Source organism: Pinus tabuliformis, chromosome 2_2 (assembly GCF_031772625.1).
Source record: "Pinus tabuliformis cultivar Carrire ecotype Pingquan chromosome 2_2, CPIR1, whole genome shotgun sequence".
NCBI classification, from domain to species: Eukaryota; Viridiplantae; Streptophyta; class Pinopsida; order Pinales; family Pinaceae; genus Pinus; species Pinus tabuliformis.
The window spans coordinates 50,282,122-50,296,789 of NC_142300.1; the positions used below are offsets into that span (position 1 = coordinate 50,282,122).

Below are 14,668 nucleotides of genomic sequence, written 5' to 3' on the forward strand. Positions count from 1 at the left end.
CAAATCTCTTCCCGTCTTCGTCTGCCATCTGAGCCTTCTGCTCTGCGTCCACCACAAGCTCCTCCTGTTCTGCGTCCACCACTAGAACACAGTGTCCCTCTTCGTAGGTATTCTCCAATCTACGCTCACTGTCTCTGTATTTCCTACCTCTGTAACAAAAGTAGGGTTTTTCCCCTGGTGTCATAGATTGCTAGTTCCACAGGTTGAGCCAGATCTATGCTCTGATACCACTGTAATATTCCTAACCCACAATATTCCTCAAACCCCAGCAAAAACTCCAACCAAATATATGCAAATGATATAATAACCCAGAAGTGATAAAATAACAGTGGAATAGCATATAATAATGTAAACCGGAAATATAAGCAGATACACAAGAAATGCTAAGCCATTTTATTATACTAAGCAATAAGTGAGTACAAGAGGTGATTAGACAGATGACACCTCTACTTGCACAAGGCAAGTGAAGAAATACTCTCAGAATGACAAGAATGGCCTCTCTACGTGGATGTTGCTGCTGCTAGAAAACAAATGATGATTTGGGGCTGCTCCCCTCCTCTAAAAAGCTGAAATTCTGGATTCGGGCTCTACTCAAGAAACCCAAAAAAACCCAAAAAGCTTTCCTGGAATGGCTGACCCCCAAAAAACACCCTCTTGGGGTTCTGCGCAGTCCTCCAATGCTCTGCACTCCCACTAAAGGAAACCCCTTTAGACCCTGCCTGGAACACTGCCTGAAAACCCTGCCAAAATCCTCCAAGGAGACAAGAGCTGGACCCCTGCTCAATATCCCAGCGTAAATCCACCTGCAAACCCCAATCCAGCATTATAACCAAAAGGAACTGTGTCTCTCTCCCAGTGCTGCGCAGTCCTCCAAAATGCTGCTAGAACTGCTGCTGGAATGCTGATAAAACTACTGCTGAAATGCCAAGGAAATACCTTGCCCGAGCAGGCACTCGAAGTCCCCCAGGGCTAAGGGTGAGATCTCCGAACGGAGACACTCAATGCACTAAACAGTGTTGCAGACTAGCTAAACAACCAGCGTGCTCAGAAGTCGAAACGACTAGCTCAAAATGCACATAACTGAATGATCCAAAATGAAGGGGCTCCTCTCTATTTTATAGCCTCTGCCTCTCACAATCCCTAGGCTCACCTCCTCCTGCATGCTTATCCTCTTGCCACATGTTCTTCCCTCCTGCGCAGTCTCTCCATGTGTCTGTGTGGGCTCCATTTCTGCATCCCCCTTTTGGTCCCCTTGGCTCTCCCTTTAAGTCACAACGTTGTGCTACTAGGAAGTGACTTTTATTCTAAAAGTGAGTTATGTCCCCCTTTCTCACTTTTTTAATTTACAAAATAACTATAGAAGGCAAAATTTGGCAAAATCGAATATTCCAATTAGCTGGGGCTAATTAGGAATATTACATTGGGTGGCACAGAGGCATGGTATCACCTAGTGGTTTGTATGGGATCTAGGTATTGGTTCTCAGCTGCACAGGACCACTAAGATGGTCAACAGATATGGATTGCTTGAGGGCAGGCAATCTTGGGATGGGAGTATTTCTCATGTTCCTTTTTTTGGTTTCCCTTATGATGTGGTCAGGATGGACTTCCATGGTTGGAGGCAACTAGGTCACAGGAGCAAGTTTACTACATCAGCATGCCCAGGAGCCTTTGGAGGGGCTTTATTGGGTTTTGAGGAGTTTCTTTGGTATCTAATGGCATTCACTTGGCATGTTCCATCATCCGCATGGCTTTCCTTTGGTTCTGTTGCATTCTGGCAACTTTCAGAAAACAGGGTTATTATGGAGCTTAACTCAATTAATTACGCTTAAGGTGGCATTCCGGGAGTAATACTTGACGGATCACCTAAGTGTAATAGCTCATTGGAAACAGAACGAGAAGATTTACAGGATGAGACGGTGGGAAGTGGGTTTCGATGGCCTGAAGAGGAATGGTAGTCGATTTACCATTTTCCTACATTAAAAAGATATCTTAATTGAAGTAAAAAGAAGGAAATGTGCTCAATGATTAAAATAATAATAATAAATAGGAGCTTCTAGAGGGATCCATCAGAACTATAAAAAGAGGAGGAGGCGATTAGAGGACATCTTGGATTGTTGACATTTTCTGTTGATGAGGTTTGGAGAACCTAATTCCCAACTTCTATAGCCCTAGGACGAAAACCCAACACTCTCGAGGAGAATTCACTCAGAAATCTCATCGTGTTCCATTGGAGTTTTGGAGAGAACAGTTTTTCCGTAGCAGGTTTGCAGTAGTCTTCTCGTCAGACCATCTACATCATTGCCAGGGTCATTCATCATTTGGGTCAAAGATCTTTTTCTGGGTTCTGCTCCGCTTGCTTGGCAAGCTCAGGTTCCATTATTCCTTCATGTTGATGTACTCTTTCTAGTGGATTAATAAAATGGCTCAGTGATTTTATTGGTGTTTATTTGTGCATCAAGTTGTTGGTTGTGTGTTTATTTGCGATTATTTTGTTGTTCAAGATCATTTCTGGTATCTACTATTAAATTTTCCATTAGAGATATTTCACATTCAATAGCAAAATTCAATTTGGGGTCAGTCCAGTTCTCAAGGAAGATTTCCACATTGGATAGGCAAGAAGATCCCAAGTACATCTAGGGAAGTATGAACTTGTTGAGTTAGCTCCCATTATGGTTTGTAAGAAAGATATCTGGACCAATGAAAAAGCTAAAGGGAAAAGAAATGCACATTGCAGAAGCTCTATACACTTTGAAGGTGTATAGGTAACTATCTCCTGAGTCCAACATTGAGCATCCTATACTAGGAATCATTCCAGAAGTTTTTACTCAATAAGGTTTGATCATCAATGGGGCTTCCAGGAAAACCCTAGTTTCACTTGATCTAAGTGGCAATTTGACAAATGAATTTAATAATATAAAATTTCAGAGTTTGAAGGCATAAAAAAAGTACCAATCAATGTTGCAGAATACATGGGCAAATAAGAATCCTTAAGATTTCCTTTGAAAGAGAAATCTCTGAATTCTTAGTGCAAAAATGTTGAAAATTAGTTATTAAGACAGATAGAGGTAAATTCAATGTTACCCATTCTTGTACAGAAGCTCTTTTCAAGGAAGGATAATGACTCCCAGCAGGCTATTGTCAGCCTCAAGGATAGTCTGCTTAAAACCATATCACCTTGTCATCATCATCCAGTTCAATTGATTTGTAGCTACCATCTTTTCTTGCTGAATCTTTGGTTCTCTCACCTTTTAGGGCATGTCAACTGTTGTCGCGCGGATTGACACGACAACCCTCAGACCGGGGGCTGTCACCTTGATCCCCGATCCCTCCGTTTAAGCCTGTCTCCCGCGACTAAGGGGGTTAGTCCCTGTGAGATGATGAGACCAACTGTCGACCAGTTGGTTGGGAGACACGAGACACGATTAAGATAAGCACTAAAATGATTTGATTAATTTAGCAGACCAGTGCCTTAAGACATTGTGGTTAAAACGATTACTTGTTAGATGATATAGAAACATAAACCGTGAACAGCAATCATTTGTCATCAGCTAAATCACAATGCTCTTTAAAATGACCAAAATGATATCCAGCAACTGGGAATTTTGAAAAGATAAATGCTTTAAACCACCACGAGAATCATGAATTATTAACCAGACATCGTATTCGTATCCCGACTTAGATCTCAGCATGAAAGATATAACATGATAATTTCTCGAAAAAATAACTGGATCTGACAAAGAAAATTTCCACAAAACTTTTTATACTTTTCAAAAATTTAAAAGGAAAAGAAATTTTTTTATTTTTTTATTTTATTTTTTATTTTAAAATTTATAAAACTTTACAAAAAACTTAAAATGTAATTCTAACTAAAATCTAAAACATTAAAATCTAGAAATAAAACTAATCTAACAAAGCCTAAGTCCTTTTTTATTTTATATTATAAAAATCTAAAAAAGAAAAATCTAAAACTAAAACCTAACATAACCTAAAAAATCAAATCTAAATTCAAAAAATAAACTTTATCAAAATCTAATCTAATTATTACAAAACAAAATTTTTATAAAACTAAATCTAAATCTAAATAAAAACTATTTCTATAGCCTACGGATTTTATAAATGAATCTTTTATTTTTTTTATTATTTTTTTATTTTTTTTATTTGAAAAAATCCAAAATATAAAGTCCTAAACTAAAATAAATATTAAATCAAAACTTAAATGATTAAAATCTAACAAACAAACCTTAACGCATTTCCCTTTTTTATTTTTATGCCATCAAAATAAAACAAAGATTTAATAAAACTAAAATTTAAAATTTAAAGAAAATGAACTAAACTACGTAAATAAAAATGAAAAAGGAAAATCAAAACGCATCCAAAATTGAAAATCGTTACAGGCAATGAATATCTCAGGGAAACCCTAATCCGCACGCATAACTCACGCAAAGCTTCAGGCAGAAAGAGAAAACGACACAACAGTCTCACGCTGGCAAGACGGAAACGATACCTGACCCGAAGATTGAACCCTTTGCTACGCAGATGACCACAGAACGCAAAAATTCGATTTACCTGATACGCCAACGTGAATGCCAGCGGGAATGGGACGAGAAAACCTGATGATAAATCGATTCGTTTTGGCTCCAGTGACCCAATGCCAACGTGAATGAGGTCATACCATATATCAGATCGATTTTGAGCTCAGAGATACTCGAAATTTCAGTGGAGATCGAAAATCTGAGACCGCCGATTCTATGAACGCTGTATCCTAAACGCACTGTCCAGCAAAGTTGTTTGTGCAGTTGTATACAAAGAAGAAACAAATCGATTTTTTTTTTGGGCTGTAGTATGTGCAGATTTGAGATCGATGGCGGAGGGAAAAGACTGACTGGAAATGATGGCAAAGAAAGGCGTGGGAAATGAGGGACGCAGGTCTGCGGAATGCTGCTCTCTTTCTCTGCTGTTTGGTGGAAGCAGAACAGAGGGAAAAGCTGCGTAGAAAATCTCTGATGCAACAAACGTAATGCTGGCTGCGTGGGTGAGCACGCTGGGGTAGATAAGGATTTTGATGGATTTATGATAACATGAACAAGAGCAGAGCTCAGAAACTGATATTAATAGAATCGGCGTAAAATTTTTCTCAAATCTGAAAATCCCAGGACAGCAGAACAGCCTTGATAAACCCTTGGATGCTTAAGAAACCCTGCAACCTGAAATGATGAAATCACCCAAAAAATAATATGTACATAACACGAAAATCAAAACCCTAATGAAAAATTTGTAACCCTAAAACAGCTGATTAATGTACAGATTTTTGGCCCCTCAATAGCCAGATTCAGCAAATAAGAGCAGGAATACTTTAAAGAAATAAAGATTTAAGGTTTTCACTGTGAAGAACTTCAGAAAATCTCTCATGCAAATTAAAAAAAATAAACCGAATGATAGACCCAGGATCAAATCCAACTGGGCTCAACACAAAATGCTTGCGGGAGTTGGCTGGTTCAGCCGAGAACTTCCCCGAACGCCCACAAAATTCCTTCAGAAAATGTTTTCTGCACAGCTCAAAACAACCGTCAATAAAGAGGGCAAAAATGCTGCTAGATCTCAAACAGTAATGGAGATACCTGCCATTACTTCAGAAACCCTAACAGCACTCAAACCCTAGCAAGTGGACAAGATACCTGTGCCCACAATACTCTACAAAAAGCTATTATTAATGGCTGAAAATAACATATGCAGAAAATTAAACAATCTCACAGCATTTCAAGAGAGTAACACCAGCAAGATATGGACCCCAAAGTCTTCTTTTATTAACCAGAAACAGATTTACAAGAGAGCTTCTTCAGTATCAGACTCACAGATCAGATGATCTGAAATGACCCCTAGCACCCTATTTAAAGGAAATGATCCCAACGGCTAGTTCGAGTGATCCATGTAGAAATGAGCTCGATCATCCGTCGATTTATTCACTTAAAATATTATTATTTTATTAGTTAGGGTTTTTGCTTTATTTTTATTTTTTTTAATTTTTTATTATTTATTATTTATTTCATTTTTTAATTTTTATTTATTTTATTATTTTTATTCATTTTTTAATTTTTTAATTCATTTTAAAATGGATCATCGAACTAAGCCTTCGGAAACATCACCTAGGACCTAGGACTTAGGACTCATGAGGGGATTTAAAACATTTTTCGACCCTCAGGACACATTACATCATGACTTTTACAATTTACATCTTAAGGGAGAAAACCCCTTTAACATAGACCCTCACAAATCACCCAGTTCTGCGACACAACTATAATCTAGCAGATCAACACACTAGGATTCTCCTAAAATTCCAATGACAAAATCCATCCCGGCTTTGGGGTCAGGTTTGAAGGAAAACTCTGCCGATCCATGGATCGGTGAAACGGAAAACCTTCCGGGCCGTAGATTACCACTATAAAGTTAGCTCCACCTAGGCATTTCACATACACGACTCATATCTGCTAAGATTATTTACAATTAATACATGCAGACTAGGTTTACAATTAGATTGATCAAGCTGCTGATGACTGCTGGATGTCACGGACACGCTGATCAGGTGCTGCCCCTTTCTTGCAAAGAAAAAGGGGGTGTACTGCATGGGTAGTTGACCGGTAGAGGTCAACATCTTTTCTTGCTGAATCTTTGGTTCTCTCACCTTTTAGGGCATGTCAACAGTTATCTTTTAATGTATTTAGTAGCACAAGTAAAGGAAGCATATTATATTTGTAGTGGCAGTACTGTAGAAAATTTTAAAGGTTACCAGTTCCTAGCAAAACTTAAACTAGCCCAGTCTAGTGTTTTGAGAGATTTACATATATCTATTAATTTCTGAGAATAAAATGATGATCTCAGCACCTCCTGAATAAGAAAAAAAAAAGTATGCGCTTAATGTACAAAAAGTTACAAGTCTTATATATCTTCACATACTTAGGAAGAACCAACCATGTATCCATAATTACTGATGTGTCAAGAAAAGAAGGTTATAAAGTTGGCACTCGATGGCAGGAATGACTTGATGAATACAAAGGACATGGACAAAGGTGAGAATTTGCCATAAATTCCTACCATAAAAGGGAATCTATCACTTTTGCAATGTTGAATGGTTATATGAACTTGAGAAATTAAATGATCTATAGCAGTAACATTTTAGCATATAATGTCTATGCAGATAATTTAGGGAAATCCCTAAGTACAATTTGGAAGTTGGATGTGTATGTTAACTTGTATTTAGTATTATCCTAAATGTTCAGTCAGTAGGACTGCATCCCAGTCTTACTCCTGAGAGACAGTAGCACATTATACTGTACTATGAATTATTTGAATTTCAATTTTGAAGACAATATTTCCAGAATTTTGATAAACAGTATCTTTACCTAATGTAGCTGGCATGTTAACTGCAGAAACACTCAGGTAACTACCAAACAAAGATTAATGGAAAACGAGATTTTACCCGGAGAAGATAAGTACATGCAACATGAACTGCATCAGAAGACCATGAACGCCCAACTAATGTTCTAATAAGGCCTTGATGAAACCAAGTAGGAAACAACCCCACTAATGCTGCAAAGCAGCTCACCCCAACACTAACAATTTGTGACCTGCAACATCAAACACATTCATGCAACATGAAATATATGATAATATCTTGACACCATAATTCCTAGACTAAGTAATGATTTTCTGCTCACATATAAACACTACAAGATAATAGTGATATAATGTCCCAAATGAGATATTTTGCTGATCATGCAGAAATTTAGCTGAACCAAAATTACTCCATAAAAATTTCCATTTATTTTAACATTGCCATGTAAAAATATAACCAATAGCATGCGGCAAAATAACAACAAAATGAGTACGAACAATCTCAGCTTAAGGTTATAATAGAAACAGGGGTTTACAAGTTGATACGACAAAATCGCTGAGATAGGAAACTGGCCTCACGAATCTACTTCATTGCTATGTTTGGCTTCCAAACTGAACTGACTGCACTACTAAGCTCACCTGTGAATTCTAGATGAATTCACCAAGGGAAGGTAGGTGTTTGCCCAACCTCACTGAATCACCCGAGGGTTTCCGTCCTGGGGCTACTGGTGAAGTAAAGAAGCGGGTTCTCAACCTCTCATACAAGGAGAAATATCAAATCCCAAATGTCCTCTAATGGCCTCCTCCCCCTCTTTTATAAATTTGATGGACCCTCTAGAACCTCCAATTTTTTTATTATTTAAATCATGGAGCACTTTTCCCTCTTTTATTTCAATTAAAATATTCTTTTCAATGTGGAAAAAGGTAAATTGGCCACCATGCCTCCTCAGGTCACTAAAAATCACTTCTAACCATCATATCCTGTAGATCTTCTCTGTTGATTTGGAGTAGCATCGGATGTGTTTTAGCTACGAAATTTGGTGGAGAGGCTAAGGCACATGAGATCTCCAATACCCAGAAAGGGTTTGGGCAGATTCTAAACAGTTTGGGAGATATTAAAATAATTAATATTTTTAATGGAGTCCCTAAGTCTAAACTTAGGGAAATTAAAATATTAATGTGAATTAACATAAAACTGTGTTAGAATGGTCCTAAAGTCGTGAATCAAGCCAGATCTAATCTTAGCCATTGATTAGGGACTTAATTTCGGCCGTTGATTTGTCAACGAGAAAAGTATAAAAGGAGGCTTGAGGGCCACTTGGAGAACACACCAAGAGATCAAGATTTCGACTTTCTGGCATTGGGTTTGCTGAGAAAGTTGAGAGAGTGATCAGAGTTGCAGTTGAGGGGCAGTGAATACAGAAGCAGAGAGGCAGAGATAGTGTGAAGAGGATCAGCGCAGCAGCCGGGAAAGCTGACGCAAAGGGTAGAAGCCGGAACTGTCGAGAACTGTTGGAACAGTCGGGAAAGCTGACGCAGAGGATAGAAGCCGAAACTGTCGGGAACAGCTGGAACTGTCAGGAACTGCCGAGAAAGCTGACGCAAAGCACAGAAGCCGAAACTATCGGGAACAAATGGAACTACCAGGAACTGTCGGAACAGCCGAGAAAGCTGATGCAGAGGGCAGAAGCCGGAACTGCCGGGAAAGCTGACGCAAAGGGCAGAAGCCGGAACTGTCGGGAACAACAGGAACTGTCGAGAACTACCGAAACATCCGGGAAAGCTGACGCAGAGGGCAGAAGCCAGAATTGCCGAGATTTTTCTCTGTTGGGTGAGCCGAATTTGGCACCCAGATTGTATTCTAAAACTGCTTAATAAATCAAACCCTCAAATAGCTGCACCAATTTTCCCGCATTGGGTTTTTCCGGGGACATAGTCCAAAAATAACAATGTCATTTGTGTGCTTGTTTTTGTTTCCTTCAGTTGATGATCTGTAATGTGTTGAGCATGTACTTGTGTTTATTTTCAATATTTACATGGTAAATAACTTGTTAATTAATCAAAACAAGTATGAAGGAATAAATCATAAAGTACATGGAGGGTTTCTAACTATTAGACTTAGAAATTCCAACATGGTATCAGAGCGTGGTTGCAGATCACAGGAGAACTGAGGACATCAGTCGAGCAGAGCAGTGGCAGCAGAAAACAGTTGTCCCGAGTGACAGAAGTTGTTCCTAGCGAGAAGCAGCAAGGAACGGGTGACGTAGTGCCTGCGTCATCAAGTTTGAGACGGGAAGAAGATCAATGCAGTGGCAGAGGGCAGCAGACTCGACCTACGCAGTGCCCGATTTCTCAGTCAGGAAGGATTGACGCCCATGGCCAAGAGGTGCGAATTTTGCTAGTGTCGGGATTGCGCAAAGCCTAGAAGCTCTAACCTTCAGTTTGTTGGGGCTTAGGACGCTGTGCGTAAGTTGCAGAGTGAAGCTGGTGGGGTACTATAGTCAGAACAGTGCCTAATAGGGCAAGACCAAGGGTAGGGAGTTGCTGCCGAGGCAGATTTCTAGCCAAGGAATCCAGATCAATGGTGCAGTTGCACAGACGATCGAAGAGAGGCAACTTGACAGTTGGCAGAAGGATTTCCAAGAGGGAAATCGGGATTGAGAGGGAGTCCAGAAGAGAACTTCCAGACGGGAAGTAGAGAGACTCGGAGGAGTCGATCCGAGAACTTCTAGATGGGAAGTAGAGAGACTCCGCAGGAGACGAACTGAGAACTTCCAGGCAGGAAGTAGAGAGACTTGGAGGAGTCGACATAGAAGAGTAGAGAGATGGTCGTGAATGGGATGAGGGATCAAGATAGGCTGGACGGAGCGTCCAACTTTGTGGTCTGGAAGGCCAAGATCCTATCCATTCTAGATAAACATCATATCAAGGCCTTCACCTTGAGGGATGACGATTGTGCCATGAGTACTCATGTGCCACTTGAGAAGAAGTGGGGAGACATCGAGTTGTAGTTAGGTGGACTACAGGCGATGAGGGGCAGGATCCTCGAGGTACCCAGCCTCTTGGATTACACCTTGCTATGGGAGCCCCGAAGAAGAGTAGCAGTACTGGCAAATGTCAATAGAGACGAATGAGGATGGAGCCACAAAGGTAGCTACAGTGCAAGATTCCCAGGACGGCGCGAGGCTAGCAAGCCGCAACAGTGCGAGAGGCACGGGACTGTTGCACCAGTGCAGGATGTCACAGAGAGGTGTGCAAGTTGGGAGATCAGGAGTGTTTCTAGCCTGACGGAGATGTCAGAGTGGGGAGATCAGTTACTTACTTCTCAGTAACTGGGTTGCAGTGCAGTAGTTAGCAGTGGTAGTGCTATGGGCAACACAATGCAACATGATGAGAGTGGATGCAATGCAGACGTCGCAGTGGTAGTGGTAGGGCCATGGGCAGTAGCACAGATGCAGAGGGATCTGTCGTACAGATGCAGTAGTGGCAGTGGCAGAGCCATGGGTGGCAGTACGAGATGCAACAGTACAGATGATGGGCAGCAAGCCTAGCATCAGGGACCGATGCCAGATGATCAAAGTAATACTCAGTAAAGAGTATTGCTAGAGCACAGTCCTCACTAAGAGGGAGTGTTTATTTGGGGTAGCATCAAATGTGCTCTAACCACGAAAATTGGTGGAGAGGCTAAGGCACATGAGATCTCCAATACCCAGAAAGGGTTTGGACAGATTCTAAACAGTTTGGGAGATATTAAAAATATTAATAATTTTTAATGGAGTCCCTAAGTCTAAACTTAGGGAAATTAAAATATTAATGTGAATTAACATAAAACTGTGTTAGAATGGTCCAAAAGTCATGGATCAAGCCAGATCTAATCTTAGCCATCAATTAGGGACTTAATCTCGGCCGTTGATTTGTCAACGAGAAAAGTTGATTTGTCAACGAGAAAAGTATAAGAGGAGGCTTCAGGGTCACTTGGAGAACACACCAAGAGATCAAGATTTCGACTTTTTGGGACTAGGTTTGCTGAGAAAGTTGAGAGAGTGATCAGAGTTGCAGCTGAGGGGCAATGAATACAGAAGCAGAGAGGCAAAGATAGTGCCAGGAGGATCAGCGCAACAACCGGGAAAGCTGACACAGAGGGCAAAAGCCGGAACTATCGAGGACTGCCGGAACAACCGGGAAAAGCTAACGCAGAGGGCAGAAGCCGGAACTACTGGGAACAGCCAAAACTGCCAGGAACTGCCGGAACTGTCGAGAAAGATAACGCAGGGGGCAGAGGCCGGAACTACTGACTGAACCTGTCATCAACCAATCCTCTTGGATCCCAATGCTACCAAGAACAAGTATCTGTTGATTTGGAGTAGCATCGGATGTGCTCTAGCCATGAAAATTGGTGGAGAGGCTAAAACACATGAAATCTCCAAGACTCAGAAATGGTTTGGACAGATTGTACCTAGTTTGGGAGATATTAAAATAATTAATATTTTTAATGGAGTTCCTAAGTCTAAACTTGGGAAAAATAAAATATTAATGGGTATTAATATAAAACCGGGTTAGAAGATCCCAAAAGTCATGGATCAATCCAAATCTAATCTTAGTCGTTGATTAGAGATTTAATCTCAGTCGTTGAAGGACCAATGAGAAAAGTATAAGAGGAGGCTTGAGAGTCAATTGGAGGACCCACTAGAGTGATCAGTCATTCATTTTGCTAGAGCGGGGTTGCTAAGAAAAAGTGAATCATGATCAGCAATGAGGGACAATGAGTACTAAATAGAGAGGCAGAGACAGTACTGAGAGACCAGCGCAGAAGTAGGAAGAGCGAGAGCAGCAACCAGTTCAGGCCACGCAGAGCCCAACAGAAACAACGCAGAGGCTAGAGGGACTGCATCATCCACGCAGAGGCTGTTGGAGTGACGTGGAGGGTCCCAGAGGCTACGCAGTGCCTCAGAGGGCTGACACAGAGGGTCCTAGGGTTAACGCAGGTCAGTAGGAGGCTGATGCAGAGGCCAGAAGGGCCAGCGTTGAGCTTCAGAGTCGCCGGAGAGGGTTTTGTGGGACAGGTTTTCTGAATACCTATTTCCGAATATAGAGGTATTGTTGCCGTGTATTTTTCTCTGTCGGGTGAGCCGGTTAGGCACCCAGTTGTATTCAAGGAAATACTGCATAATAATAAACCCTCATAATAGCTGCATCGGTTTCCCGCATTGGGTTTTTCCGAGGACATTTGTCCAAAAATAACAGTGTCACTTGTGTGTTTGTTTTCTTTCAATTGATGATCTGTAGATGTTGTGAATATATTGTGTTTATTTCGGTATTTAAATGTGTTAAATAACTTGTTCAGATTTTACAAGTAGAAGAAATAAACCAACAGAATACAGATTAATTTTCTAACGGATAGATTTAGAAAATTCAACATGGTATCAGAGTGTGGTTGCAGATCACAGGAAAGTTGAAGGCATCAGCTGAGCAGAGCATTTGCAGCAGAATCAGCTATCCCGATTGACAGTCGTTGATCCTTGCAGAAGAAACCAAGGAAGGGTTGACGCAGAGGGACTGTGTCATCAATCTGGGCCTAAGAGAGGCTAGCGTAGAGGTTGTGTCATCAATCTGGGCCTGAGAGAGGCTAGCATAGAGGCTGAGGAGGGCAGAAACAGGCTCACGCAAAGCCACGCAGAGGCCAGGAGAGCTGACGTAGTTGGCTGTGGGAGTTGTTTTGCCGGTGTCGGGATTGCGTGGAGCCAAGAGGCTCAATCCTTCAGTTGTTGGGGCAAAGATAGATGTAGGCAGTTTGCGAGAGCACAGCTGGTGGGGTACTGTGGTCAGAACAGTACCTAACAAGGCAAAACCAAGGTAGAGGGAGTTGCTGCCGAGGCGGATTTCTAGCCAAGGAATCCGGATCAGTTTTGTAGTTGCACAGACAATCGGAGAGGAGCAACTTAATGGTTGGCAGAAGGATTTCCAAGAGGGAAATCGGGACTCAAAGGGAGTCCAGAAGAGAACTTCTAGACGGGAAGTAGAGAGACTCAGCAAGAGTCGAACCGAGAAGTTCCAGGCAGGAAGTAGAGAGACTCGGAGGAATTGCCAGAGAAGAGCTGAGAGATGGCCATGAATGGGCTAAGAGATCAGGACAGGGTGGACGGAGTGTCCAACTTTGTGGTTTGGAAGGCCACGATCTTGTCCATTCTAGATATACATCGTATCAAGGGCTTCGCCTTGAGAGTAATGGCTATCCCAATCGACTCGATAACTAATGAAAGGTACGAAGAGGCAATGGCTAAGGCAAAGTGCATCATCCTTGATGGGGTCAAGGATCATGTGGTCCAACATATTGTCGAGAAGGAAACAACAAAGGAGATGTGGGACGCTTTGAAGACATTGTACCAGCATACTTCTGTGCAAAGGAAGATGCTCTTGGAGAATCAACTAAGGTCATACCAGATACAGAAGGGAGAGAAGATATGTCTTCCTCGGTCGGTTGAAGGAGATCTGTGACCAACTGACCTCCATAGGGGCCACACGGGATCAGGAGTTGATGGTGAGGACTACACTTAACGCAGTCTCCGAGGAGTGGGAGATATTTCTCCAAAGCATACTGGGCAGGGCGAGTCTTCAAGATTGGGAAGAACTGTGGGCAGCTTTTCGTCAAGAAGAGATCAAACGGCTGACCAAGACGGGAAGTAGCAACAAGGGGTCAGGATCAAGAAGGAAGAGGAATAGGATGCGGCTTTGGCATCTGCGGGAAAGTAGGAGAAGAGGAAGAAGAAGGACCTCTCCAAGGTCAAGTGCTTCCATTGTGGGGAACTGGGTCACTATGCGAACCAGTGTCCGAGGAAGAAGAACAAGGGAGAGGCTTCTGAGTCTAAGGCAGCGCCAGCGAAGGCGGAGAAAGAAGTCGAGGAGGATGACGATTGTGCCATGAGTGCTCACGTGCCATTTGAGAAGAAGTGGGGAGACATCGAGCTGTAGTCAGAAGGACTACAGGCGACGAGGGGCGAGATCCTTGAGGTACCCAACCTCTTGGATTATACCTTGCTACGAGAGCCCCGAAGAGGAGTAGCAGGAATGGCGGATGTTAGTAGAAACGGATGGGATGAAGTGGCAGAGAGTGCTACAGTGCAGGAGTCCCTGGGAAGCGCGAGGCTAGCAGGCTGCAACAGTGCGAAAGACACGGGAGTGTTGCACAAGTGCAGGATGGCACAGAGAGGTGTGCAACGGTGCGAGCTGGATGGAGTTTTTGCGGTAGCGCAGAGGTCAGTAGAGGGAGCACTAGTTAGAA

The 14,668-nt window shown here is 42.0% G+C and overlaps 1 protein-coding gene across 9 annotated transcripts in view; it reads right to left on the reverse strand.

Annotated features, from left to right (window-relative positions):
• LOC149191426 (alpha/beta-Hydrolases superfamily protein) overlaps positions 1 to 14,668 on the reverse strand; it is a 567,598-nt gene that overhangs the window by 293,801 nt on the left and 259,129 nt on the right. For all 9 annotated transcript variants that reach the window (XM_089404268.1, XM_089404262.1, XM_089404266.1 and 6 more), the window contains one exon: positions 7,475 to 7,622. In XM_089404268.1, the coding sequence (XP_089260394.1) occupies positions 7,475 to 7,622 (148 nt within the window). The remainder of the gene's footprint in view (positions 1 to 7,474; positions 7,623 to 14,668) is intronic.